General features: G+C 38.4%; 5 protein-coding genes across 7 annotated transcripts; 1 reads left to right on the forward strand and 4 right to left on the reverse strand.

The window, feature by feature from the left end:
* Positions 1 to 664: 664 nt before the first annotated feature.
* LOC137876007 (uncharacterized) lies at positions 665 to 2,522 on the reverse strand. 3 transcript variants are annotated; one of them, XM_068715538.1, is made up of 6 exons: positions 2,438 to 2,522; positions 2,006 to 2,308; positions 1,584 to 1,913; positions 1,337 to 1,471; positions 1,185 to 1,243; positions 665 to 1,078 (listed from the first exon to the last, which is right to left on the reverse strand). In XM_068715538.1, the coding sequence occupies exons 1-6, from the start codon at positions 2,475 to 2,477 to the stop codon at positions 944 to 946; spliced, it is 1,002 nt and encodes a 333-aa protein (XP_068571639.1). In that variant the 5' UTR covers positions 2,478 to 2,522; the 3' UTR covers positions 665 to 943. The 3 variants fall into 3 exon arrangements, with proteins under 3 accessions (XP_068571639.1, XP_068571638.1, XP_068571640.1); XM_068715537.1 differs by having other exon boundaries at positions 666 to 1,078; positions 1,337 to 1,474; XM_068715539.1 differs by having other exon boundaries at positions 666 to 1,078; positions 1,337 to 1,474; positions 2,006 to 2,490.
* Positions 2,523 to 7,474: 4,952 nt separating this feature from the next.
* Positions 7,475 to 10,081, reverse strand: LOC137876008 (uncharacterized). The gene is made up of 6 exons (XM_068715540.1): positions 10,031 to 10,081; positions 9,605 to 9,907; positions 9,183 to 9,512; positions 8,453 to 8,587; positions 8,310 to 8,353; positions 7,475 to 8,228 (listed from the first exon to the last, which is right to left on the reverse strand). Exons 1-6 carry the CDS (start codon positions 10,071 to 10,073, stop codon positions 8,094 to 8,096), a joined length of 990 nt encoding a protein of 329 aa, XP_068571641.1. The 5' UTR covers positions 10,074 to 10,081; the 3' UTR covers positions 7,475 to 8,093.
* Positions 10,082 to 13,041: 2,960 nt separating this feature from the next.
* Positions 13,042 to 15,344, reverse strand: LOC137876009 (uncharacterized). The gene is made up of 6 exons (XM_068715541.1): positions 15,281 to 15,344; positions 14,818 to 15,141; positions 14,335 to 14,691; positions 14,081 to 14,200; positions 13,915 to 13,958; positions 13,042 to 13,818 (listed from the first exon to the last, which is right to left on the reverse strand). Exons 1-6 carry the CDS (start codon positions 15,321 to 15,323, stop codon positions 13,684 to 13,686), a joined length of 1,023 nt encoding a protein of 340 aa, XP_068571642.1. The 5' UTR covers positions 15,324 to 15,344; the 3' UTR covers positions 13,042 to 13,683.
* A 4,434-nt stretch (positions 15,345 to 19,778) lies between these two features.
* Positions 19,779 to 23,539, forward strand: LOC137876010 (immunoglobulin kappa light chain-like). Its single transcript, XM_068715543.1, has 6 exons — positions 19,779 to 19,860; positions 19,976 to 20,311; positions 20,402 to 20,734; positions 21,183 to 21,299; positions 21,825 to 21,889; positions 22,217 to 23,539. The coding sequence occupies exons 1-6, from the start codon at positions 19,818 to 19,820 to the stop codon at positions 22,367 to 22,369; spliced, it is 1,047 nt and encodes a 348-aa protein (XP_068571644.1). The 5' UTR covers positions 19,779 to 19,817; the 3' UTR covers positions 22,370 to 23,539.
* Positions 23,540 to 24,160: 621 nt separating this feature from the next.
* Positions 24,161 to 25,524, reverse strand: LOC137876011 (uncharacterized). Its single transcript, XM_068715544.1, has 5 exons — positions 25,435 to 25,524; positions 24,895 to 25,251; positions 24,664 to 24,795; positions 24,459 to 24,514; positions 24,161 to 24,348 (listed from the first exon to the last, which is right to left on the reverse strand). The coding sequence occupies exons 1-5, from the start codon at positions 25,490 to 25,492 to the stop codon at positions 24,205 to 24,207; spliced, it is 747 nt and encodes a 248-aa protein (XP_068571645.1). The 5' UTR covers positions 25,493 to 25,524; the 3' UTR covers positions 24,161 to 24,204.
* Positions 25,525 to 27,475: the final 1,951 nt, after the last annotated feature.

The raw sequence follows: 27,475 nt of genomic DNA on the forward strand, positions 1-27,475 counted from the left end.
TAATCTTCTTTACTGTTCACGTAGTCTGTGCGTAAAGGAAGGTTATTTTGGGTCGATACAAAAGGATCCCAGCCGACCCCTCTCTCCCATCTCTTCTCTATGGAACTCTAGCGCTTTGGATTTTTGTTGTTTTGAGTATTTGTAAGTTACATCATGACCGGTCCCTGGGAATAAACTAAAACTGTGGTTTATTAAAATGAATAAAAAAAAACTCCATCAGCTTGATATTACTGAAATTCAGCCAATCGCCATCTTAACTCGCAGCCCGCCTACAGTTACTTCAGTTTCGCTTCTATTAAATCTATTAGTCATACCCAGAGGGGGATTTCTTTAAAATGTGCAGTACAGTGACAAGTCTGGATTGTATGTGTAAACAGATCAGTTTCCTTTGTAACACTAGAATTAGTACAAACTATAAAAGTACTGTCATATATTGTTATTTGAGTCTACTGGGTTATTTCTTTTAATAGCTGTTTTTACCATGTTGTTCTCATTCATTTAAGACATTCAACCATTGAGTCAGACGGAAAAACAACGCATTAAAAGTTAAATGTCACTATCAGTTTGCTATCCCTTACATATTTATTTATTAAGAAGGAAGCAGCATATCAACACGACCACTAATTCATGTTAGTTCATTATTTACATATACTGAAAGTAGGCTACGTGCTGTAGATACATTAATAGATTTAAAAGTACATGATATACAAAGGGCCAGATAGAAACATTTTCTCAGAGGTCACAACTTTATTAACAACTCACAATGAAACAAACGCTTATAGATATAGGATCATTAGAGCACTTTGCCAAAAGCTTAGCTGTTATACTATTTTTACAAAACAGATACATATAATCTCAAATTAAATACAATAATTATTTAATAATTTAAGAGGTGAAATGAACTCCCCACAGGGTGCAGACATAACATCCAGTGTTCGGACTGTTACTTCAACCCCTGAACCCTGACCTCAGTGTAGAGACTCTCTTCCTCCTCTGTTTGTGAATCTTTTGACCTTCCTGTTCTAGCTTTCCTACCGGAGAAGATTGGTGCAGAATAAACCAATGAATCCTCATCTGTCTGAAAAGAAATATATGGAGAAATGTTATGAGATGACAACATTAATACAATTAGGGAAAGGTACATGCTGACAACTTTACGCCTTCATCTTTTCTTCTTTTTTTACCTGCCGACTCTGCTGAGGACCACTGGCCGTCTCAACATTTGTTTTCAGGACAACAGCGGCTGTATTATGAAATAAAAATACCAGCATTAATGTGAATCCAGTTTTGCCAAACACCGTTTGATAGCTATAGATGTACGACTGACTTTGCTTACCGTCACAAACGCCACAAGATTTCTTCTTGAGTTTCTTGATTGAATGAATAAGAATGGCAATAACAATCAGACTTGCAGCCAAAGCAGCACATAACAGAAAGAGAAGTGTGTTGTCCTTCTGTGAATTCATTGTGTCTGCTGATACAATATGAAAAGGAACAAATAATGAAAGTTAAAAGTTAATAAAAGTGTCATTTATGATGAAAACACAAATATGTTAATTTCCTCATTCATTTGATGTAGTTACCTTCGGTGTCAAGCTTTGATCTATGTTCAGAAAACTTCTCCTCACATGTGGCCACAGCACAGTAGTAAGATCCAGCATCAGAGGAGGTGACGGTCATGAAGAAGCTGTAGATAAATGTCTCTGGGTTCTCTTCATGTTCTTCAACACTGTTTCCTTGAGTATAATTAAAACCTGGATGATATTGATGAGATCCAGCTCTAACACAGCACACACCGTGTTCTCCCGGACATGTTTTGATCTCAGAGTCAGAGAGGACTGAACACTTCTCCTGAATCACTGAGTCTCCTGGACGGACTGGATCAGATGGAGGGACTGCAGTGATATCAGGTTCTGGGGATTGAAAAAAAGTCAAGAACTTAATTCATTTTAAAACTAAAGACAACTGATGACTTGTTTTGTCATTAAATTAAGGTTGCGTTTACCTTCAACTCTCAGGTCTGTTGCTTTCAAAAAAGTTAAGTTCTTTTGGGATGTTTTCATACAGTAGTAAACTGCAGTATCACTCGTCTTTGCTTTTTTAATACGCAGAACAAATGTTCCAGGCTCTGCTGTGACTGTAATGTGAGGATCACTATTTAAGCTAAATGTTTTTCCTAAGAATTGAGGAAAGTTCCCAGAAACGACCCTGATCCAAAACAAGCTTCCTGAAGACTCACGGGTACAACTCAGGTTCACATCAGTTCCAACACCAACAGTCCTCGTCTCAATTATCTGATCTGTGCATTCTGAAAAGACATTATTTTACATCAACAACAAAGAAATAATCATGTTCTTTTAAAAATCACTATTAGAACAATACTTACTATACTTTAAAACATATCTGGAGAAGATCTGACATTTCTACATGTACTTACGCCCCACTCTGAGAATCAGCAGTAAATAAAACACGATCATCCTTTTCTTGTTATTCCACTTGAGACTGCTGTAATGTAGACTGCATTAAGACTTGATTCACCTCAATGTAATCATATCAAGTGGGCGGCAACAGTTTCAGAGCATTCCGATTGGTCTCTCGTCATTAACACCGCAGAGGAAGTAAAATCAACCATCTTTCCAACCCAAACACATGAAACGGCACATTTTTGTTTCGTGGTTGGTTTCTATGACTGAAGCTGAAAGTAAACACAACAGATGATTTGATCTAAATGGAAACTATGTGACGTCTTCTTTTAATAATGTATTTTGACAGGATGGTGAAGCTGTGATTAACTAAAACTACTTGGTTTAGGTTAGGAAGAGATAGTAATAGAAAATAAAATATGTAGAAATTAAGGATTAACATTTCATCAACTACTTCCTTGGATTTGAACATTGTATTGCATGTTCAATGCTTTATGAATGGTACTTCAAGGCTCTAACACCGAAGGGTTCTTATTTTACTGTATTTTATCAAATGGACTGCTCAGTATTATAGAAAAATTAAACAAAAAGTTACAACCTTACAAGTAAAATGTGAACATCTTCAACTGAACAGGATGAAATGATCATAAAGGGATTTGAGATTTCTACCTCCAGCTGAAAATATGCTGCATTGGCAGAAAACTGTGATTAGAGCAGTTTGTAAGGATTACAGGTACTAAAACCCAAAAGCACAACTCGGAGACAAAATACAAGTAAAGTTCTTTTTACTTAGTTCAGGCAGGGTCAAAACCAGGAGGTCCGTCAAACAGGCAAACAAATCCAATAAGGGGCAGGCAAAATCCAAGGTCGAATAACAGACGGACAGGGTCGGAACAGACTGATCAGGAACGATATCTAAGGTACGCTGGAGAGCTCGGCAACAGTACACAAGACAATCTGGCAAGGAACAAGTGCAAGTGAGGGGACCTAAATAGTGAGGGCTAATGAGGTAACGGGCTGCAGGTGAGATGGGGTGTGGAGGACCAGGTGAGGGGAATGAGAGGTGATTGGGTGTGAATGGTAGGATCTGAAATGACAGGAGAGTTAATAAAACAAGCAGACAGGATGAAAACAAATTAATATGAAGGGGAATTGGTGACACAGTGAGAGTGAACCGAAACCGTAAAAAATCAAAACAATGAGTGGAAAGATGCTGAAACCGTCCAGAGAGCTGATGGGTCAGGTGTTGGCCTCTCTTACATGTAGTCATGAGATCCTTCGTTGATTTATGATATTGATCACAGCCAATTTAAATAGGGATTCAATTGATTTGTTGGTGTTCGTTTAAAAAAATGTATCCAGGTATTTGTTAGAGTAATACAGAAAGACAGAGGAGCCATCTCATGGTGAATATAATAGATGCCAACCAATCCAGATGTTCCACATCATCAACAAGGACTGGGGTTGGGTGTTGATACGATTCTATTGATACCAATGTCATTATCGATTCTGCTTATTGGTCGGATTCTTTTACGATTGAAAAAAAAGTAGGCCTACACAGGTTTACAGCTTTAATGCAGCTGTTTTATTATCTCTGACTGTGAACAAAGCATGTAACTTGGAAAACAATATCAAACTGATTGATAAAATATATATTTCTTCTTTAGAAAAATAGGCACGTATGCCTCGTAACATTTGAATGAATTACAATTCTCCTTTTTAAAAGAGAATAAGCAACTGTCTCTCTGCCTCTATACCATGACTCCTTCTTGTGTCGAGTGAGCCAGCAGTGTAGATGTAGAGTTTGGCATCATGATGCATGAGGTTTTGCAACGCGCGAAGAAAATAACAAGCTGGGATCGATAAAAGGAACTGATGACCTTAGAGGCATACAGGTCTGAAGGGTCGTATTGTTGTTGTTTCACTGGAACCAGTTCCTGATTCCCATCCCTACTGATGACCAGTCCACTCAGTCAGTCAGTCGAGTGTAACAGAACACATCAGGAGGAAGAGCACAGTGGACAGAGTGGGAGAAGGCTGTTACACTATACCACCACTACACCTGATAATTATGTAGCCAGGAGGCGAAGGAGCAGAGCACCGTCACAGAAAGTCATTCACCTTTAAGAAATGCATAGTTTTTGATTGAACTGATTGTTCGATCTGAAGACAATCCATGTAAACCAGAGAGAAAACCACAAGTGGACACCCTCACAATAACAACACGAACACCTGACAACATAATCCAGTACAGCGCTGCAAACTCTGGTATCAAAAGAATCATTTTGGTCACAAAGTGCAGAGACTGAAAATAGAAAAGACAACGGAAAAACTGCAGTGACGTTTGTCAGACCGCTGTGTTGCGGTTTGTGGCCTTCATCTGGATCAACATATTCAATGTATTAACATACCACAAGCCAAAACAGGTCGTGGGTATAAGTGAAACCAACATAAGTTGTTCTTAATAAAAATGTTACTGGACAAAAAAACAACAACATACAATTAAGTCAATAGTTCCTGACACAATGCTGTGTGCAGCTCCTGTACACATAATACACAGTTACACACTGAAGGGTGGATGCAGGAAAATGTCTGTGAAGAACAAAAACTGTAAAATGTAACATCTCAGAACAGAAGCCATGCAGGGAATACTTTCATGTGCTTTAAGTCCTGTTTAGTACCATCTGCTTTTTCTGTGTGTGCACAGCACAGCTTGCAGCTGACAGACAGACACAAATAGACACACATTCACTGTCATCACTGACAAACAAATGATGCATGGAACATTGTTGTGGTTAGGCTTAAAAACTAAGGTGTCAATACAAACGGGATTTTTTCTCACACTCTTCTGAGGTGGGAGGTGCTATTCATTCACTGGTCGTCCTTACATTTGCCAGATGATCAACAAAAAGGTTTTACAGACTTAATGAAATCTGTGCATCACTTGGCGCAGTGATGGACTGGCAGCCTTTCCACATTAATAATAAATTAATCAATAAATTTACGTTAAATAAAATGAAAAAAATGGACTAAAGTGCATCCACGATATTTCAGGATTCATTATTGTAGATAGTTGCATTTTTAAAAACATATGGACATTATTTGTACTTTGACTGAGCACATTAAGAAATAAGTTGAAGTAAATCAGTCATTTCCCCATTCAACTTTACCCTCACTGCACATCCTGTTGAAGCCCAGTCTGTTCTGAGTAAACATGGGCTATGATGATTGGTCAAAGGGAGGAGAATCAGCCCACCGCAGCCTGTGTGTGTCAGTGTAGCTGTTGCATGTGGTTTTACTTGTTCTTCTCACGACAGATGTGCAGAATCTCTCTACGAGGTGCTGTGAGACCAGACAGGAGTTCATTCATTTGAGTGGCTGTCCTCCAACATTTGTTCATACTGTGAACATGTTTGAAATGCGTTTGTGTGTCAAATCAGTGACATGTTTTCTGTTTGAAGAATAAAGCATGTTTAGCAGGTGTTTTGCACTTTGCTAATGCTTCTCAATCTATGTGTTGTTATGTCCATGTCACATTTTATCAGAAGAATCTTATTGTGGCTGAGGCGAGGTTGTTCCTGCAGAGCACAGGGAACGCCCACTGATTTGATTGGCTCGTGAGGTACAAGAACGCCCACTTTTTCTTCTTCTCCGCATTCTCAATATACTGCTGGTTCTGGCTGTTCATTATTACTGCACATTATTTGTCTACATAATCTGAGGTGGCTCCTTAATTTAAAATCGTGGCATACACAGTTCAAAGTTCCACTAAACGCTACAGGCATCATGACATTATTAGCATCAATGGATGGTGAATTGCTTGCTATAGAAGCTAGATAACTTTGTAAAGCTAGCAAGCAGGCTAGATTTGTTGAGATCAAGTTGGCACAACAACGTGATTATATACTGCAGGCATTGTAGCATAAGGTTGAGGTTAATTCTGACAGGCTAAATCATTGAGTCCAACCAGTTATGATCAGAGTCATTAATACATTTATCCGGTTGTAATTGCAGTCTGGTCAGCGATAATTGGTCGGACATGCCCAGTTGAGCTATATGCAGCAACTGGACAGAGATATGGTCTGTTTGAAAAAGTAATAACAAGAAAAACAAACATATTTAAATTAAAAAAAGATCAGTGGGGCGACTGGTTTACCACCACTGACTTAAAGGTGCAAACCTTGAGGTTGAGGTGGCTGCGAAACACAGGATATTCTTGGAGACTGCAACTGCAGCATGGTGTAATTGAAACTGCGTTGAACGCTATGCAGGCGCTGGGGTTTGTGGCAGCTGCCCATCCGCCGGGGCGCCAACACATGTGACGCTTTGCTACCAAGCCCCCCTCCCTGATGGGAGGAGGAGGGACCTGCTTAGGTCGAGTGGAAGGTGATGTGTGGGTGGTGGAGAGATTGTGCTTGCGGGCCTCAGAACACCTGTATAACTGAAGATTCTCCACTTTCCCGGGTTGGAGAAGTAGATCTGTTTACCTAACCAATGCATCACCCACTGCCTGCTATGGTTCTCCCTGAGTACAGCAGGTCAATCCACTCCTGGGGGTGGATGGCTTTGCACACAGGCCATGGCCAAGAAAGCTGAAAGATCCACACCCCTACTATCCGCCCTATCAGTGCGCCGCAGTTGCTTGCTGCTTTGTGGTGCCCACAGCGGGGCTACACAACGCCAAAATCCCTCCTTTGTTGGGTCTGCATGTATTTGGTAGGCATGTCCTGATTGGCCAGCTACACTTATGCAGATTTTCAGTGAGAGAATGCACGCTCATGATTGGAGGAGAGTATTACCGATAAAGTCCAGTAGAGGGCTCCACCTATGCACTTTATCAAATGACTCTGTCTTTCATCCTTTGGGGGTTGAGGTGTTTGTGTGTGAACTGTATCATCTGTATAGAAAAAGATTATTGTGTGGACATTTAGTTGTATGGAGCACTTAGTTATTGTAAAGGAAAAAGAGGGATACATATTTTTAGTTATTGTACTAGTTTCCTCAAGCTGCCACTCAAACAAATCTCCAATAGAAAAAAAGTAACATAAGTAAACTTTTAAGACTTTTATTAAACCATAACATAAAAGTGAATTTAAACTCTTCCTGCTTTGTGGTCTCTATTTGTAGACAAAGACAGCTACATGATGACACCACAGGTTTTACTTATCATTATGACTGCGGTAGCCTTTCCTGTCATGCATTTAACCAGCACCACAACTCTGCATTTTACTCTGAATGATGAAAACAAACTTTCCAGTTTATACTTCACATTACACATTCAATTTCACCCGTAACATCTAAAATGTTGGTAGAACTCTGATCTTAGAAGTGTTAAAGGTTGTTTTTAGGAGAAAGGATTAAAAAAGAACCAACACAGAACACAGAAAGTGCATGAAAGTGAAGTCAGTGTGACGGCATCATAGATGGATGACAGGCGTTCGATCAGCTGCGCTTATCCCGGTTTCCAACATACATAATGGAACACAATGCATTGTTTTAATGCAACCGACTAGTTTTACATGTCAGAATAAGAACAAAGCATTATATCAAGGTATACATCATATGCACAACACTGCCTATTAGCCACATACAACAGCCTTTAACTTGAAAAAGAACAACATCAGCTATCACATGCTTTACCAACTGATCTCAAACCGTCCACTTAACATGCTAATCCAACCCAAAAGCCTTAACAGCAGCATAGATCCTCTCTCTCTCCGTTGTTTCTGCGTCCCTCGTTCCACCTCTGCCAGACTTCATCGCGGTAAAGACGACAGTAGAATAAATCCACGTGTCTTCATTTCTCTGAGGAAATGTATTGCACATTATGTAAGATGACAAACACCAATAAAATACTAATAGTGATTATGGATAAGTTGATCTTACCTTTAAATTCATTTTTGCAATATTTTCTAGCATGGAAACAGCAGCTAGAATATGAAATATAAAACAAAAAAGGTTTGTTACAATACTAATGATAATAAGCGTCAGCTAAATAATGTGAGATATAGAGATTTAACTTTCATTACCTTCATTATTGCAATAATCACACTTGTTTTTCTTGATGGCGTAAATGAGGACGGCTGCAACATTCACACTAATAGTAAAGACAGCACACAGCAGGACCAGAAATGTACCATCACCAAAGAACCACAAGCCGGTTTCTGAAACAAGAAAAGAAACAGAATGACATCAGGTGAAACTACATGAGATTAAAATCAATCTGTATGGACACTTAACATTTTTTATTTCCTTATTGAACTATTAAACCACACTGACCGACTGGTAGGTTGGTAATTAATGACTTATGATGTACAGCAAAACATTGTTCAAACCAACAGTATTTTATTTCCTTTTCTTCCTATCATTAAGATAGGATAATACCAAATATGATGCCCAAATCATTTAGAATATTTCCATTTCATGAAATGGTGCAGCCATTTACATTACAATCATTTAGCAGACGCTTGTATCCAAAGCGACTTACAATTCAGATTCTATCACACCGTATATCTTGCTCAAGGACACATCGACATGCGACTAGCAGGGCTGGGGATCGAACCGCCGATTCTCTGATTGAAGGACGGCCCTGCTCTCCACTTACCCACAGTCGCCCAACCTAGCCGCACAAACTATTAATGCAGAAAATATCCTATCATGCTGTCAAACAGTGTTGATTAAGATTACTTTTTCAATTTTCAAAGCATGTAAGGAGGCAATAGAAGGAAGAAAATGGTTCAACTAAAATATAGCAGTTACCGTCAATATCTAGTTGTGTTTCATTTTCAGAAAACCTCTCCTCACATGTGGCCACAGCACAGTAGTAAGATCCAGCATCAGAGGAGGTGACGGTCATGAAGAAGCTGTAGATAAATGTCTCTGGGTTCTCTTCATGTTCTTCAACAGTGTTTCCTTGAGTATAATTAAAACCTGGATGATATTGATGAGATCCAGCTCTAACACAGCACACACCGTGTTCTCCCGGACATGTTTTGATCTCAGAGTCAGAGAGGACTGAACACTTCTCCTGAATCACCGAGTCTCCTGGACGGACTGGATCAGATGGAGGGACTGCAGTGATATCAGGTTCTGGGGATTGAAAAAAAGTCAAGAACTTAATTCATTTTAAAACTAAAGACAACTGATGACTTGTTTTGTCATTAAATTAAGGTTGTGTTTACCTTCAACTCTCAGGTCTGTTGCTTTCAAAAAAGTTAAGTTCTTTTGGGATGTTTTCATACAGTAGTAAACTGCAGTATCACTCGTCTTTGCTTTTTTAATACGCAGAACAAATGTTCCAGGCTCTGCTGTGACTGTAATGTGAGGATCACTATTTAAGCTAAATGTTTTTCCTAAGAATTGAGGAAAGTTCCCAGAAACAACCCTGATCCAAAACAAGCTTCCTGAAGATTCACGGGTACAACTCAGGTTCACATCAGTTCCAACACCAACAGTCCTCGTCTCAATGATCCGATCTGTGCATTCTGAAAAGACATTATTTTACATCAACGACAAAGATCACAATAAGAACAATACTTACTATACTATACTAAGACTATACTTTAAAATATGTCTGGAGTAGATCTGACATTTCTACATGTACTTACGCCCCACTCTGAGAATCAGCAGTAAAAAAAATATGATCATCATTTTCTTGATATTCCACTTCAGACTGCTGTAATGTAGACTGCATTAAGACGTGATTTGCCCAAATATAATCATATCAAGTGGGCGGTAACTGTTTCAGAGCAATCTGATTGGCCTCTCTATTACAGTTTGGCGTGTAACACCAGAGAGGAAGTAAAATCAAACATCTTTTCACCTAAATACATGAAACAACTCCAACAGCCCGTTTTCGTTTCATGATGGGTTTCTACAACTGACACTGAGAGTAAATACAGCAGATGATTAGATCTGATCTTATTGTGAAGTACAGTTATCCAAAAACAGAAAACAAAGATTTTTGTGTTGTACATCTTTAGTATTTTCTTGGGGTTGTAGGCTGATTTCCAGAAACCCTGAACAAGATATATTCATGGGGTGTATCGTCTTTAAAGGACCTTACCTCAACCTATCCAAAGTACATAGTGGGAAAAACGTCTGCATTTGTTACTTATGTTTTCTGTGATTCCGTGGCGAAGCAGCAAAATCAGTTGTTTTTCATCATCCCATTGACATACTTGGTGTATTGAAGCTCTACAGAGTGCATCTTTAGTTGACGTGGGAGAAATATATTTAAAAAATCATCCTTTTTCTCGACGATTACATTACATTTCTAACAGCAAAAATGGCGTCTAAAAATACAAGTGCAGAGGATGTTATCGACGAGGATTTTTTTAATGTGTAGATTTGACCGTGTAGATTCTTAAGTGTTTTGGCTGACTCAGGTATTCAGGTGGAGCGAGGCCGCTCGAGGCTGCTGCTGCTCCGGGGAGGGTTTAGCCAGCTGAGACCCTTAAGAACCAGAGCTTCAGAATCATTCCGCTGTAATGAATGTCAGCATGGGCAGTTCTTGTTGGATGATGTCGCTGACGACGACCCCCAAGTGAACAAGTAGCGGGTGGTAAAGTTTTCTCCCTCACTCAAAAGCAACCAGCAAACCAGAAAGAAAACCACAAGTGGACACCTTCACAATAACAGTGACACGAACACCTGACAACATAATCCAGTACAGCACCACAAACTCTGGTATCAAAAGAATGACCAAAACAGAGTGGGGGTTTTGAGCAAACCTTGATTTAACTCACAAAGTGTAGAGACTGAAAATAGAAAAGACAACGGAAAAACTGCAGCGACGTTTGTCAGACCGCTGTATTGCGGTTTGTGGCCTTCATCTGGATCAACATATTGTTGACCACAAGCCAAAACACGTCGTAGGTATCAGTGAAACCAACATAAGTTGTTCTTAATAAAAGTGTTACTGGACAAAAAACAACAACATACAATAACATCAATAGTTCCTGACACAATGCTGTGTGCAGCCCCTGTACACATAATACACAGTTACACACTGAAGGGTGGACGCAGGAAAATGTCTGTGAAGAACAAAAACTGTAAAATGTAACATCTCAGAACAGAAGCCATGCAGGGAATACTTTCATGTGCTTTAAGTCCTGTTTAGTACCATCTGCTTTTTCTGTGTGTGCACAGCACAGCTTGCAGCTGACAGACAGACACAAATAGACACACATTCACTGTCATCACTGACAAACAACTGATGCATGGAACATTGTTGTGGTTAGGCTATAAAGGGGCTTTTTTTTTTTTACTTTCTCTTTCTCCGTTTTTTGAATCAATATATTTACGTTCAAATTCAATTAAAACATGAACTAATGTGCATCTGCGATATTTCAACATTGCACATGCATACGAATGTTGATAATTGCATCTTTTGGAAAGACACGACAGATTATGACATTTGTACTTTGAGTGAGCACATTAAGAAATAAATAAAGTAAATCAGTCATTTCCCCATTCAACTTTACCCTCACTGCACATCCTGTTGAAGCCTAGTCTGTTCTGAGTAAACAGCTATGATGATTGGTCAAAGGGAGGAGAATCAGCCCACCGCAGACAGTGTGTGTCAGTGTAGCTGTTGCATGTGGTTTTACTTGTTCTTCTCACGACAGATGTGCAGAATCTCTATAGGAGAAGGCCTCTATAGGTGCTGTGAGAACAGAGAGGTGGAGGGGTTTATTCATCCGAGTGGTTGTCCTCAAACATTTGTTCATGAACATGAACTGGGGACGTCACAGTTCATGTTCGGCATCTTAACAGCTGGGCCACAGGGCGTTTCTTTCATTAATTAGTGGGTAACCAAAATGCACTGCAATCCAGCCAGTAGACGTCACACAATACTAGAAATGTCAACCTGCTAGTGGCGTTCCATGAAAAGTTGGGGGATCAAAACATCGATTAGGACACATCTTCTGGAAACCTTGACCGTCTCTAAACTTTCATTTCAGTCCATTCAACATTTCAGTAAGGATCAGTATTGTAGCTGAAATAGGCATTTGCCATATAAATTGCTATCGGCACAAATTAATGTTTAAATCAGTAACATATTGACACAATGTAACGTTAGGTTTAGGCAACAAAACCACTTGGTTAGGTTTAGGAGAAACATCAAGAACGTCACTTCAGAATGACTCAACGACACCCATTTAGCTACGTCACTAGCTCTGACGGTTGCATCTATAGTCGCTTGGATGCGTTTAGTTTGTGGTAAAAATTACTTAAGTTAATGTTACACTAAGCAGTTAGTTAGCTTAGTTAGCCCCACTTGTTTCAAGCCAGAATTAAGCACAAACACATCTCACAAACTACACATATGCCACTAAGCCAACCTTAATCACCACTAAATATCTAATATACATATATATATATATATATATATATATATATATATATATATATATGTATATATATATATATATATATATATATATATATATGTATATATATATATATATATATATATATATATATATATATATATATATATATATATATATATATACTATAGCTCAATGTAACTTTTTCACAACAACCCTTAAGGTTATGATATATACCTGAACGTCAATACTAAAATCATTTTTATAGGAATCACTTCAACAAATTACTTATTCAATTACTGTCTTTATTTGCAAATAGATTTAGACACACAGTATAGTTTCTTTGAGAGGTTTGATCGTTTTTTCTTTTGCCCTGATAATTCAAAACACTTTTAATATTTAGATCTTAAGTTAATTTAGGGTTAAGACTGATTGTATGTCACATTGCTTTTAACTTGCAGGAATTATGAAACATATATGTTGTGGTTTATTTCTGTAAAAGTATTGTACTAGTTTCTACCGTGTTGCAAACATTTAATAAGAAAACCAATCAATCTCCCTGTCTTATACAAGATCAACTAACTAAAGTTATTTTCAAAATAAACAAATTATGACTAAACACTGAAATTATGCCAAAAGAGAAAACCTTTGAAAAGACTGAAAGCGGTACACCTTAGCATTGATACATAGAGAAGTTTACAGTCTTAAAACTGTACATCAGACAAAAGACACAGATGGAAACCTTCTTCAACCCTCTGACTCTTTGAAGGTCAATCTTTCAAACAGTCAACAATGCACAAAATTAAACAAGAATTAAGAGATATGAGATGCTGTAGAATATCAACAAAAGTCATTAAAACGTGTCAAAATGAAACGTAGAACATTTTTCAGGGTTATCAAAGTGAAAGACTGTAACCGATAGATTGTTAATCTTTCACTAAATTCCTGACACCAGTGTAGGCGGTCTCTCCCTCTGCTGTTTTTACATTCTTTCTCTCTGCTCTGCCAGTTTTCCTCTTGGTGAAGGTTGGTGCAGAATAAGCCAACATGTCCTTATTTCTCTGAATAAATATGAAAACAGCATATTTTAATTTCTATAGAGTGGAAAGAAAATGACAATAACTTTTCCATTGTACTCTTTTCTTTATAGACCTTACCTGCTGACCTTGGTGCTCACCGCTGACTGTTGCAGCAACAGCAGCTGTGTTATAAAATAAAAACAGAGATTTAGGATGAAAGACCCTGCAGGTTAATTTACACATGTCAGTTGTTTTAATTCTGGAAAGTTAGCTTTTGCAAGATACTGTTAGAAACGTGTATTACCGTTGGACTGATTACAAGTTTTCATCTTGATGGTATAAATCAGGAAGGCAATAACAATCAGACTAATAGCCAGAGCTGCAAATAGCAGAATCAGAACTGTGTTGGCCCAAATGTTGAGTGCTGAAAGTATATGAAAATGAGCAAATAATTGAAGTTAACTATTTTGACAAGATGATATAAGGCATATGGTACAATTGCTTTGTGATACATGATCTAAATGAATCCTGATTTATATGGAAATATTCTGCCGTTACCTTCAACTTCCAGTTTTGTTCCGTTTCCAAATAATATCTCTCCACATGTGGCCACAGCGCAGTAATAAGTCCCGGAATCAGAGGAGCCGACGTTCTTAGAGAAGCTGTAGACACATTTCTGTGGAGAGTGAGCCTCAGGACTCTTCTCACATCCAGCACTGTTGTTTCTTTGTGCATAAATGACACTGGGATGAGATCCATCTGATCCGGCTCTGAACCAGTACACACTCTGTTCTTCTGGACATGTCTTCTTCTCAGAGTCAGAGAGGACTGAACACTGCAGACTCACTGAGTCTCCTGGACGAACTGGATCAGATGAACGCTCTTGTATGACGGCAGTGATATCAGGTTCTGGCCCTGAGAAACACAAACATGATAATAACCATGCTTTAGTGAGCATTGAAGTACTTAAGAAATGTTTTTATCTTTATACATACATGTAGGATAATTAAATGATGTAAACTGATTTTTATAAATGTTTACCTCCAATTCTCAGAAATGTTCCGTTCAAAAGTATCACATCGAGTCGGTTCACTCTAAAACAGTAGTAAACTCCAGTATCGCTTTGCTTTGCTTGATGAATATGCAGGAGAAATGTTCCAGGTCCTTGTTTTGTTGTAATGCGAGGAGTCGTATTAACACCATCTTGATCAAAAGTGTATGTTCCTTTAAAGAATTCAGGTAAGTTTCCAGAAACAAGCCTGATCCAAAACAAGGATGATTGTACCACAGATTTAGTGCGAGCACAAGAAAGAGTCACATTTTGTCCAACACTCTTTGTCTCAAAGATCAGATCATCTGTGCATCCTGAAAATATGAAGAGAAACACGGTTCAGTGGTTGTTGACAGAGAAAGAATCAGGTATGTCCTGCTGAATTACTGTAAGAACATGACAATGATATAAATACATATCTGAAGTAAATCTGACATTGCTACATGTACTTACGCCCCACTCTGAGAATCAGCAGTAAATAAAAGATGATCATCATTTTCTTGTTAATCCTCTTGAGACTGCAGTTAAATCAGATCAAATTAGAAGATGAAGTGTCTTAACCTTTTAAACCCTAGGCCTGTAATCATGTCAAGTGGGAGGGATCAGTTTCAGAGCAATCTGATTGGCCTAAAAATATGAATCAACACCAACAGCGCACTTTTGTTTCATGGTGAGTTTCTACAACTGACACAGAGAGTAAATATGACATGATTTGATTTGATACTAATGTGAACCACATTTATCCAGAAACAATCTAGTTAAAAAGTATTTTTCATTCACTCTTGTACCATATTTATGAGCGGTGTAGCCTGGTTTCTAGAAACCCTAAACTAGATTGCTGCTGCATTGATTCATGGGGTGAGATATGATCTCTGTACAGAATAAACTAAGCCATGTCCTCCTCTCATGATTAAGGTGTGGTTAAAGTTAGGCAACAATAAAGACTTTACGGTTAAGATCATTGGAATGACAACTTAACAAGATTTAAGGGGGAATCCAGCAATTCAAGTATTACATTCCCAAAAAGTTAGAGAACTTACAAGAGACGGATAAAATTCTTAACAAAGAGTAACAAAGTATCCAAAAACACTGGATCCTACATTTCCTTTAGTGTGACTCAAAAGCGTCTTTCATTAGAGCTTCACTGACTATAGAAGTCTCTTAATAAACTTAAACGCTCCAGTTTGCAGTGCAGAATTTTAGTTCTCCAAACCCACTGATGGATGTAAATGACAAATTGCAAACAAGTCCAATATGAATGTATCTCCAAAAGAGAACCGGACTGAATTACTGCCACTCATTATGTTTGTGTGTTAGCTTACACATTTAAGGATTGTAGCATTTATGCATCAAAACTGAGATCCAGCAGCTTTGTGGTTAACTCATGACTCTAACATGTCCAGCTGTCTAAAGAACAGTGACAATCTCTAAACTCTTTACAACCCAGCGTCCCGGTCATTTTAAGCCTTTGTTTGTGTAATCTTCACACAGTTGAGTGCTTGTGTTTGTGTACATATTCAGCATATTACATGTCCTCTCTTTTCTGCAGTAAGTGGCTCCTCTGTGTTAGACTGTTCCAACTCCTCCCCTCTGGTAGGCGCTACAGAGCACTGTACGACAAAACCACCAGACACAGGAACAGCTTCTTTCCACTGGCCGTCACTCTGATGAACAATTAATCAGACATACTGCACTATGATCTCCAGTTTGATTTGTGTGCAGAAAAGATGCTTTCATCCATTTGTCATCACGATACACAGAGATAGAGACGTGTTAAATGTTATGCACGCTAGCCAATTCAGATGCTCCACATCATCAGTGATGACCCGCCCACTCCTGCCTGTCAGTCACATCAGCAGGAAGAGCACAGCGTACAGAGGAGGGCGGTTCAACCATCCGTCCTCTATTCTCACCTCACTTCTTTTCAGGGGGCTGGTGAGAGGCAGCAGCAGAGCGCCACTCTCACAGGATCACATTCACCTGGAGGAGATTTAAAGTTTCTGACCCGTATATTGTTATCTGTACAGTGTGAAGCTGGGACAAGACCCCAAATAAAACCATATAATCAATAACAAGGTGATTATGAATAAACAATCCTGGGTCACTTCATTCACAGTGGTTGACGTCTTCACACTAACATTAAAATGCAGCCCAGTACAACACCACAAACTCCAGCGTTATAATAATGATCAAAACAGCGTTAAGGTTTCCTCCCAACGAGACAGTTGTATGAAGAAGTAAATTATGAAGACGACCGTCTATCTACAGTTTAGGACCGAAACTTCAGTCACATTTGTTAAACCAGCTCGCTGTGGTTTGTGGCCTTCATCAGGTTCTACATATTGTTGACAACGAGCCAAAACACGCTTTGTACTTTCTCTCACACACACACACACACACACACACACACACACACACACACACACACACACACACACACACACACACACACACACAAAGACACAAATAGACACACATTCACAGTCACCACTGACAAACAAATGATGCGTGGAAACTTAAGCATTGTTGGGGTCGGGTCTCAAACTGAGGTGTCGATACAAACCTTCTTCTCTCACTCTGCTTCAGCCTCATGAAGCTCGTTTTGAACAATGTTTTACCTTTTAATAACACACTTGTTGTTATGATTGTTATTAATATCACATCAACTAACAGGAGTAGGTTAAGGGTTCAGGAGGGTCGGACAAACGCACCCAGTCACACTATGTCCCGATCATTTTCCATCACACTCCTTTACAGTTTTGTGCTGTTCATTTGTAATTGCTGTCAGAGGGGGAGGTGCTAATCCTTCACTGGACCCACTCTGGTCTATTTGTCGATGCAGAATTTTGAACCTTGATCTTAAGTTAAGTTTGTCTGATTATCTCCAAATAGGTGAGGAAGCCTTGTTTAAGTCTGTGGTGCGGCGATAGACTCAGGTGGTGAATAAATCTGCAGATTAAAACAAAACATGCAAATATGCATCTGTGATATTTTAAGATTGCACATGCATATGGTCGTAGATGGTTGCATCTTAAGAACATGAAGGATAGACAGTATCTATACTTTAAATGAGCACAGCAACAAGTAAAAATAGAACAATAAGTTTGTCTGCTGAATTGATTGTAGCTCTTCCCTCACTTCACATCCTGTTGAATAGTCTGATGTGAGTAAACAGCCTTGAAGGTTGGTCAAAGGGTGCAAAGATTTCCCACCACAGCTTCAGTCTGTCAGTGTAGCTGTTGCATGTGGCTTTGCTTGCTGCTCTCGCTACATGCAGAAGGGATTTACAAAGTGCTGTGAGACCAGAAAGAGTGACGGGTTTATTCAATTGAGTAGTTGTCCCCTGACATGTTTTTACACTGAATATGTTTTAAAAAGGAAACTAATTGTGTCTACAACATGTAATGCTCAGTATGTGTGTAACTGCTGCACACAAGTTCACTGGTGAAAACTACCGAGAGTCTATTTGATCCCTCTCACTTTGTGTCTTCATGTGCACATAACTTTCAAAGCAGACATTTCGACTTGAGAAACACACAAGTGTAACTTCATTAATTAAATGGGCCTGTCCTTAATGTTATTGGTTTTACTAGTGCTTTTTGTGCTAAAACAAATCAAAGTAGCTGTTATTAAAAAAGAGGAAATGATAAACAAAACTATTTAAGAGTGTTTGCAAGATCATCAAGATTTAGATGAAGATCAAAATTGCAATACTTTATCATAATGACAAATTGTACATTCATGAGGCCTCTTTCTCTCACTGTAACCAGTGACATCTTCTTTGTGGCTTTGGCCACATTTCGTCTCACCTTTCCCCACAACTGTCATTAGAACCAGCAGGCTATGCTGTAGCTAATGCTATTTCAAAAGTCCTCCTTTTCACCTCTTAGTGTTGATTGGACGGCCAAATTTAGACAATTCTCAAAACATTTGAATCCAGCTCCAGGATGAGTTTAGCCTAGCTTAGCACAAACACAGGAAGTAAAACAGCTAACCTACACTGAAAGAGAAAAATACTGTCTCATTTACATGTTGCATGTCATCAGCAAACAAGCTAGCCAACAATATATCCAAAAATTTACAAAAGTCAACGGCATCACTTTAAAACTGGACTTCAGCCGTTGGGACAAGCAATGTGTCAGTAAATGGCTCCAGTGTGAACTGTTTATGAAGCCACTGATTTTTTCGCAAGAATCCACCTTGTCAGGCTTCAAGTAATGCGTTTTTGTCCAAACCATTCTGGTTCGAACCGATCAGCATCCTGAGATGATCTAGTGGCAGCAACAGGCGTGTTTTAGGTCTTTGTGACACGACAAATGCTGCTTCAGCATCACTTATATTAATGTAATTCTGAATAGGGACGTGGTCCCGTTACACCAGATCTGGAGAGTATTTCTTCAGTAAAGAACAAAGTACAGCGCTGAAGACTTTTCTCAAAGGAGAGGGTGTTTGTTCCCGACTGACGGTGATACACAGATGGTTCATCCGATCACCTACTGAGTACTTTTTTTTTGGTGCTGTGTAACAAACCAGTTGCCACTACAGGTTAATTTAAAGTTATGGAAATTTCTTGCAAAAAACAAATAGAAAGTGTGGATTGTGTCACCTGTGCATGTGATTAAAATCCAACATTTCTGCACATCGTGACATTTAAATACACACATGCAGTCAATAAGACTGATTTTGCTGTTGAAAGACTTTCAGTACTTGCTCTTAAATAGGCCAAAAACCCACAAAAAATGGTTATCAGAGAAACAATACATTTAGTCATGCAGTCTGAATAACGACACTGCTTTGAAAATACAACAAATACTCAACATGTAGATGTCCTATCAAATGAAAATAGATCATAGGTTTAAACTTGAAGGGGGACGGTCATTATCTATGTTTCAGCCAATCATTGTACTTTGTAAACCTTGATCAGCCAGTGACTACAGCTTCCATTTGGTCGTGTGTCATCAGTAGTGCAAGACAAGAGTGCTGTACCACAATGATCGGAGGACTGTCTGCTTTGATTCTACTTTGTACAGTGTGTAAGTGCAATTCTTAACTACTTTGAGAAAGACACAACCATCTATTCATCTTTGGAAGGGTTCATACTTTACCTGTTTACTTATCTTGTGCTTTCATTCTGTCTCTTTTCTTCAGATCTGATTCAAGCTGCAGAGGTTCCTCACCAGCTCTCTTTGACTTTGGTTGAACTTGGTGGAAATGTTACTTTGCAGTGTCCAGTTTCTGGGGAGGACAGCACATTCTTTTACTGGTACAAGCAGCCTCTTGGATATATGGTCCAACATGTCGCTTCTGTTCTTGTTGGCAGAGTGACAGTTAGTGAGGAATTTAACAACCTACGTTTTAACGTCACAGAGCGGAACGCTCTTACCATCAGAAATATCAGCAAAGAGGACGAAGCAACATACTTCTGTCTCATTGGATCAAGATATTCACACAGTTTTGTTAATGGCACCTTCTTGGTTGTGAAAGGTAAAACATATTTCTCTCTTAGTCTTTTTGCCACGTTTGATAATTTAAATTATTCATTCTTATTAACGCATTTTTACCTGAATCATGCAGATCGTAATCAGCAGAGATCTTTCTACGTGAAACAAAGTCCGGATACTGAGTCGGTCCAGCCGGGCGACTCGGTGACTCTCCAGTGTTCACTTCTCTCCAAGAACAAAGAAAACAGAGTCCAGTGTCCAGGTGAACACAGTGTGTACTGGTTCAGATCTGGATCAGGAGAATCTCATCCAGGATTAATTTACAATAACAGTGATGAACAAGAAGGAAGAAGTTGTGTCTACAGTCTGTCCAAAACTATACAGACCTCTGATGCTGGGACTTACTACTGTGCTGTGGCCACATGTGGAGAGATCCTGTTTGGTGAAGGAACCAAAGTGGAGACAAGTACGTTTTAAAGTCGTATTTAAATCATATTCATGTTATTGTAAATCAATATAAAGATTATTAGTGGTAGTTTCTTATTCATTTTAAGAGGATAACAAAGAGTTTCTAAAAATGTTAAGCATTAGTTTTCAACTAAATTTAATAATTATTTCATAGAGACAGTGAGTTATTCAGTTATAACTAATTATGAATGAATGAGCTCCTTTAAAATATTATGCAAAATTATTAAAAAGGAAATCCTTTATTCATAATAATTACTTTATCCACATTTTGTTTTTTTCTAGGGACCTATGAGCCATTCATTTTTTAAGTTGCATTTATAAATCAGTGTGAAACATAGACTTTCTGCCCGCTAATAGTTTTCTACATGTCGCACTGTGTTTCCAATAACATACGATTACTCCCAAGAGTCCATAATTACATAATGCTTACTCTCTTTGTGATTCAGGATCAGAACTGGACCCAGTTGTCCTTGTGCTTGGAGTGCTGTTGGCCTGCTGTGTGATTGTGATAGTCCTCCTTATTTTTTTCAGAAATCAAAGGAAAGTTTGCGAAAATTGCAAAGGTAGGTTCACCGTATTTGACTTTAATTTCTGTTAGCTTTTTGAGATTGTACCATAAAGCTCTGAATGAAGGAAAATACTTTGCAGTTAAAACAGAACATGTGGGTTTGAGTTTATATTATCTCCAAAAAATAATGGAATGATGGACGATCCATCCAATAAGTCTTCTTTGGGTCAACATAATGTCCATTTGTGTGTCTATTCAACAGAATATGATGATTGTGCAAACCAGCTATTCATTTTAATTGTCCCTCTGAGTTATGTCCGACTACAATATCCTGTTACAGCAGGAAAATATTGAATATTCAGAAGTCAGTCATTAAACTATCAGCAGAAAGCTTAGTGGAGCTCTTCAGTGTTGATCATCGGGCTTATTGCAGAAGTAAATATGTTGAAGAGTAAAGACAAAACAGAAAATGTGATCCAAATCTTTTGATTGATTCGTTTGTCCTCAAAAGAGATAATGACAAAATTCACATCGATATGTGTGCACACGCATTACGAAGTCTTTGTTGCTATATTAACAGGAGCAGAGAGAGCTTCCCATCATCTCGGACATGGCAGGTCACCTGTGGATCAGTCACATGATCTGGTAAATATGTGGCAGTGTGCCGTCTGATTTACACCGGCGAGTGATCTACATGTGTGATAAATATACTGCCACTAATCCTCAGGACAAAATATTATATTCATAACATACAGGACAAATGTAATTAACTGTTGAGTAGCTACGTACAACATAATATCTGCTACAATAACACAAAAGGATTAAATATAGTACTGATGACTGAGAAATTACATGAACAAAAGTATGTTGATATCAACGTAAAGTCGCTGTAAAATAATCTTTACTATAGATTTTGTCTTGAGCAGCCCAAATCTCTGAAATATTTTTCATTAGCAGAAATATTTTTTGCAGGATGCTGAAGCAAAGGAAGTGAACTATGCAGCACTGGACTTCTCCAAACGGAAAGTGAAAAGAGGGAAGAGGAAGAAGAGAGAGTCGCCACAAGAGTGTGAGTACTCTGTTGTTAGAGCAGATTACCACAACCAGCAACACCCTTCTCCATAGAAAGAGCAGGGCCAGTGCAGAGGCCCCAAAGTCTGCAGGGCCCGTGCAGAGGCCCCAAAGTCTGCAGGGCCCGTGCAGAAGCCCCAAAGCCTGCAGGGCCCGTGCAGAGGCCCCAAAGTCTGCAGGGCCCATGCAGAGGCCCCAAAGTCTGCAGGGCCCGTGCAGAGGCCCCAAAGTCTGCAGAGGCCCCAAAGTCTGCAGGGCCCTTGTAGAGGTCCTAAAGTCTCCACAGAGAGCTTCAGCATTGATATGCAAGTTCAGAGCTTTTTATTTCCAACAGATGTTCGATAGTGATAGGAGGAAGTTGAATATTTTCAGTTGCTTTGTGAATTCGTAGCCACAGAAAGTGTACTTGTATAACATCAAGTTCATCATGTCTGTTTACTTTTGTTATTTCGTTGACATAAAGATGGATATTTATATTGTCTCCTCATATGAAATAACCACATCTTCACTCATCACAAATAGAACAAAAAGGATCATTTCAGTTTACTGGGGTAGATTTCGCCAAAGGTTTCTCTGTATGTCAGTTTTTCTCTTCAGCTTTGCTTCCACTTCTGTCCCCCTCAGATTTAAGAGGTAATTCTTTTGGATGAAAAAAGATGGATGAAATATGTTACATCTTACACTGTATCAGGAACTACCACAGAAGCAATTCTGAGTACTTTGTATGTTTCTGTGGACAGAGTTAGTCACCGTGAACTGTACAAGATGCAGTCATGAAATTTGCAGATCTGTAGTTGAGCTCAACATGAAGACCAGGTTCAAAGATGGGTGTGGTCTGAGCAAGGGCGCTAGAATTAGGTGGTTAGGAAGTCGTGAAGGAGCCATTGGCCCTTCTTTAGTTTTCTTCTTATTTCTTTTTCTTTTTTAAGGTTTATCTGCACATTGGTTGAAATGCCTTTCACTAATTGGAAAATAAATACTTATAAATAGATTAAATAAATCACACTGAAGATCCATCTTAGAATGCTTCCTTATTTTTTATTTCAACTTCACTCGTCACTGTGAACATCACCGAATCGGGCCAGGAGTCAATCTCTAAAACTGAAAATGGAACCACCATGAACCTCAAACTTACAGGTTACACAGCATTCATACATATTCATTCACATTGCACATATTTGTCTTTGCTCTTGTCATTGAATTAAATATGATACATTTTCTAAATTATTATTCAGATCTCCTGTTTGTTTGGGCACAACACACTTCCAGGCAAAATGAAAAATGCATATATACTTAAATGCGTTTGTGACTTTTATTTGCTTCGGTATTATTATATTGTTTAAGCCCCGTAGTTGCACTTTTGTTGTTCCAGACAGCAATGCTTGCATGTGGAGTGCTGATGGCGATGAAGAAAGTTGATTTGTAGTGAATTCTGAAATTTGAATATAATGTGTTAACAGATTTTGTACATTAAGATGCATCCTGCAGTGGCTACAAATAAAAGTATTTTCAAAATGAACACAATGTACACACATTGAACTTGAAGTAAACAAGTGTTCATCTTTATTTAAATTTCATTGTAGATGTGCTATCTTTTTCATAAGTTTGTTTACTAAGAAAGGAAACAACACATACACACAAATATAATTATAAACTATATACATTTTAGTACAATCATGCTTATCAGATAAAAAAATAAAGTGAAAGAGAAAGAGAGACAACCCTTCTCACGCACTTTCAAAATTAATATTCCGTAAAAGAAAACTCGGGTATAGATGTGTCATTTGAGTAGAAAACTTTAATAATAAAATGAACAAAAATGTAACAAAATTACAAGTATGGAATGCACAATGCTACATGTACATACTATTACCAAACACTTTAAATGTTCAGACTTTGGATCGTTTATCCGTCACAAAAGCCCTGACATCCGTGTAGATCGTCTCCTCTTCTCTTTGATTCCTTCTCTCTGCTCTGCCAGCTTTCCTCCTGGTGAAGTTCGGTGTGCAATAAACCAAAGAGTCCTCTTCTCTCTGAGTGACAAAATGGAACATAAGAAAGCAGATTCTAATTTATGCGCATGCAGATGCAGATACATAAACATTGCAGGTATCTTTTATTTAGTAGCTACATCTTTATATACCTGATTTTGCTGATTGTTACTGGCTGTTGCAGCATCTGTTTGCAGAGTGGCAGCAGCTGTTTTATTAAAAAATAAACTGTTAAAGATGGATTTAACTTTATAGAAGATGCATGATACTGTATGTTGACTCACACACAGCACAAATGTAAATGAAATGTTAGCTTTTGGGGAAACATACTTTATTAGGTCGAGTAACGTCTCTTACCTTTGCAACAATCACAGGATTTGTTCCTGACGGCATAAACAAGGACGACTATAATGATCAGACTTACAGCCAGAGCAGAACACAACACAAAGAGAATCGTGTTGTCGTTCTTTGAATCACAGGTGCTGTCAACTGAAACATTAAATCAATAAATAATTAACATTAAGAGTAATAAACACTTTAGATTATTAGATAACATGATAATTTAGCGATTACATATAAATGTTGTACCTTCAATGTCCAGTTTTGTTCCGTTTCCAAATAATATCTCTCCACATGTGGCCACAGCGCAGTAATAAGTCCCGACATCAGAGGAGCTGACGTTCTTAGAGAAGCTGTAGACACATTTCTGTGGAGAGTGAGCCTCAGGACTCTTCTCACATCCAGCACTGTTGTTTCTTTGTGCATAAATGACACTGTGATGAGATCCATCTGATCCGGCTTTAAACCAGGACACAGTGTGTTCTTCTGGACACGTCTTCTCCTCAGAGACAGAGAGGACTGAACACTGCAGAGTCACTGAGTCTCCTGGACGGACTGGATCAGATGGAAAGTCTTGAGTGACGGCAGTGATATCAGGTTCTGGTCCTGAGAAATCAAAAACAACAAATGTTTAACATGTCATGATCAATTCAATGCTGATACATTATTTAATTAAATTTCAAAGGGTTTTACAATCTCTACAACCAATTGAATATGCAGCGTTACAAAACATTCAAATCTGTAACATTGCTGTTATACAACATGAATGATTTCTGTTGCTGTTTTTACCTTTAATTCTCAGAAATATTCCTTTTGAGAATGTCATGGTGCTGAGGCTCACTTTCATACAGTAGTAGACTGCAGTATCGCTCAACTGTGTTTTGTTAATATGCAAGACAAATTTTCCAGGTTCTTGTTTGCTGTAATGTGACGAGTCTCCTTAACAACGTCGTAATTATTGGCTATTGTTCCTCCTAATATTTCAGGGAAGGTTTCAGAAACAATCCTGATCCAGAATAAGTACGTTGATCGCCAAGAATGCCGGCGGTCACATGTTAGAGTGACATTTTGTCCAACACCAACAGTCTTTGTCTCAAAGATCCCATCTTCTGTGCATCCTGAAAATAAAATAAAAAAAGAGTAATTAATAACAGCGATCATTCATATATCTCCTCTATATTACTGCATGAAAATGTAAATTTAAAATATGTATCTGGAGTAAATGTGACTTGAATACTTACGTCCCATTTTCAGCACGAGCAGAATGAAAAATATGATCATCATTTTCTTTTCTTTTCACATGAAGGACTGTAGTTAATTTAGATCGTATCCGAAGATGATTCACCTTCATAGAATCATATAAAGTGGGAGGGATTAATGTCAGAGCAATCTGATTGGCCTCTCTTGATGTCGGCTCTTCACTCTACTACCACAGTGGAAATGTATCAACCAAAACTTTCTAACTTGTGTTGCTAGTGTTTCATGTGTTTGCCATCTCACGTTATACATACTTTGTTCACAACAATTTTCCTGTGAAGAAAATCAACAACAACAAAGCAGGCAAGTTTCTCATGGCCCTGAAGTAATTTGACCTCAAAGGGAACTCATTTCCCACGCTTCACATTACCATTGCTCAACGTCATTTATTAAGGATTTCCACCTGCAGATTGGTCCATAAACAAACAATCTCAAGACAGAATTATTTATCTCACCAATATCTTTGCTTGGCAACTACAGTATGAATAAGTAACTAAAACACCTTGCTGAGGTTTGGGAATATTGAGTTAAAAATAAAGGCAAAGAAAATGTTTACACCATGACAAGATGTAAGCTTCATTTCATTTCTACATGCAACATGAACGGCACAATAATATGAACTCAATTCCTAAGACAATTCATGGGCATCCAAACTGTTGTTTGTGGCAATAACGGCATGTAAGTTACTGAAAGTTAAGATATATAATATCCTTAACTGCTGCTAGCTGAGGTGTACCTCCTCAAAAATGTCGAGGCGACGGCCTCAGATGTACCACATCATGACATGTGATCGGTCAGCGTGGGCTGCTTGTGTTTTCTCCCAATACGTTTTCAGTGCTGGTCAAGATTGTTAATAATAAAGACAACATTAAGGAAGTTACAAGTCCCTGTGAAACAGAAGTTGGAGCGTCTTTAGCTTCTGTACTGTGACATATTCCTCAGTGAAGCCGTGTACAGTTACAAAAAGGATTTAAATCAAATCCTCTGCGTTTGATTGGACCGCTAAAAAGTAGGCGGGCTTAGAATGCAGCATGTCACAGAGCTACAGAGGACTGTGGCTCCACACACACACACACCTCCCTGTCACTAAACAGATGCAGTGGCTAAGAGTTGCAGATTGAATGATGGATGGATGTCAAATTATTGGTTGGAATTGGTTGGTACTAAACGTAAGCAAACTTCAGCCCTTGTCTGTTTTTTGCGTTCTTTCACATTTAGTGTTTGTCTATTGAGACTTTACAGTAATGGATGGTGCTACAAATGATCTTCACATCACTGCCATCTGTTGGTAAAAAGCACATGAGTCATCAAACAGCAGATAACACTTGCAAACTCTTTGTTCATTAGCTCAAGTAATATCAAAATGTTTGTTTATTCAATCAATTCCACGACTAATCTTTTATCTCTGTAACCTGTAATGTGCATTGTACCTGTTAAATAAACAATAAAATAAAAAAATACAAAATACATTTGTATGCTGCCCTGTATTTTCATGTGTGTGTGTGTGTGTGTGTGTGTGTGTGTGTGTGTGTGTGTGTGTAAAGATAAGCATTAACGATCACCACTGACAAAC

This window comes from Cebidichthys violaceus, unplaced genomic scaffold (assembly GCF_023349555.1).
Source record: "Cebidichthys violaceus isolate CVI_PGR_0920_01 unplaced genomic scaffold, fCebVio1.0.p SCAF_2, whole genome shotgun sequence".
NCBI classification, from domain to species: domain Eukaryota; kingdom Metazoa; phylum Chordata; class Actinopteri; order Perciformes; family Stichaeidae; genus Cebidichthys; species Cebidichthys violaceus.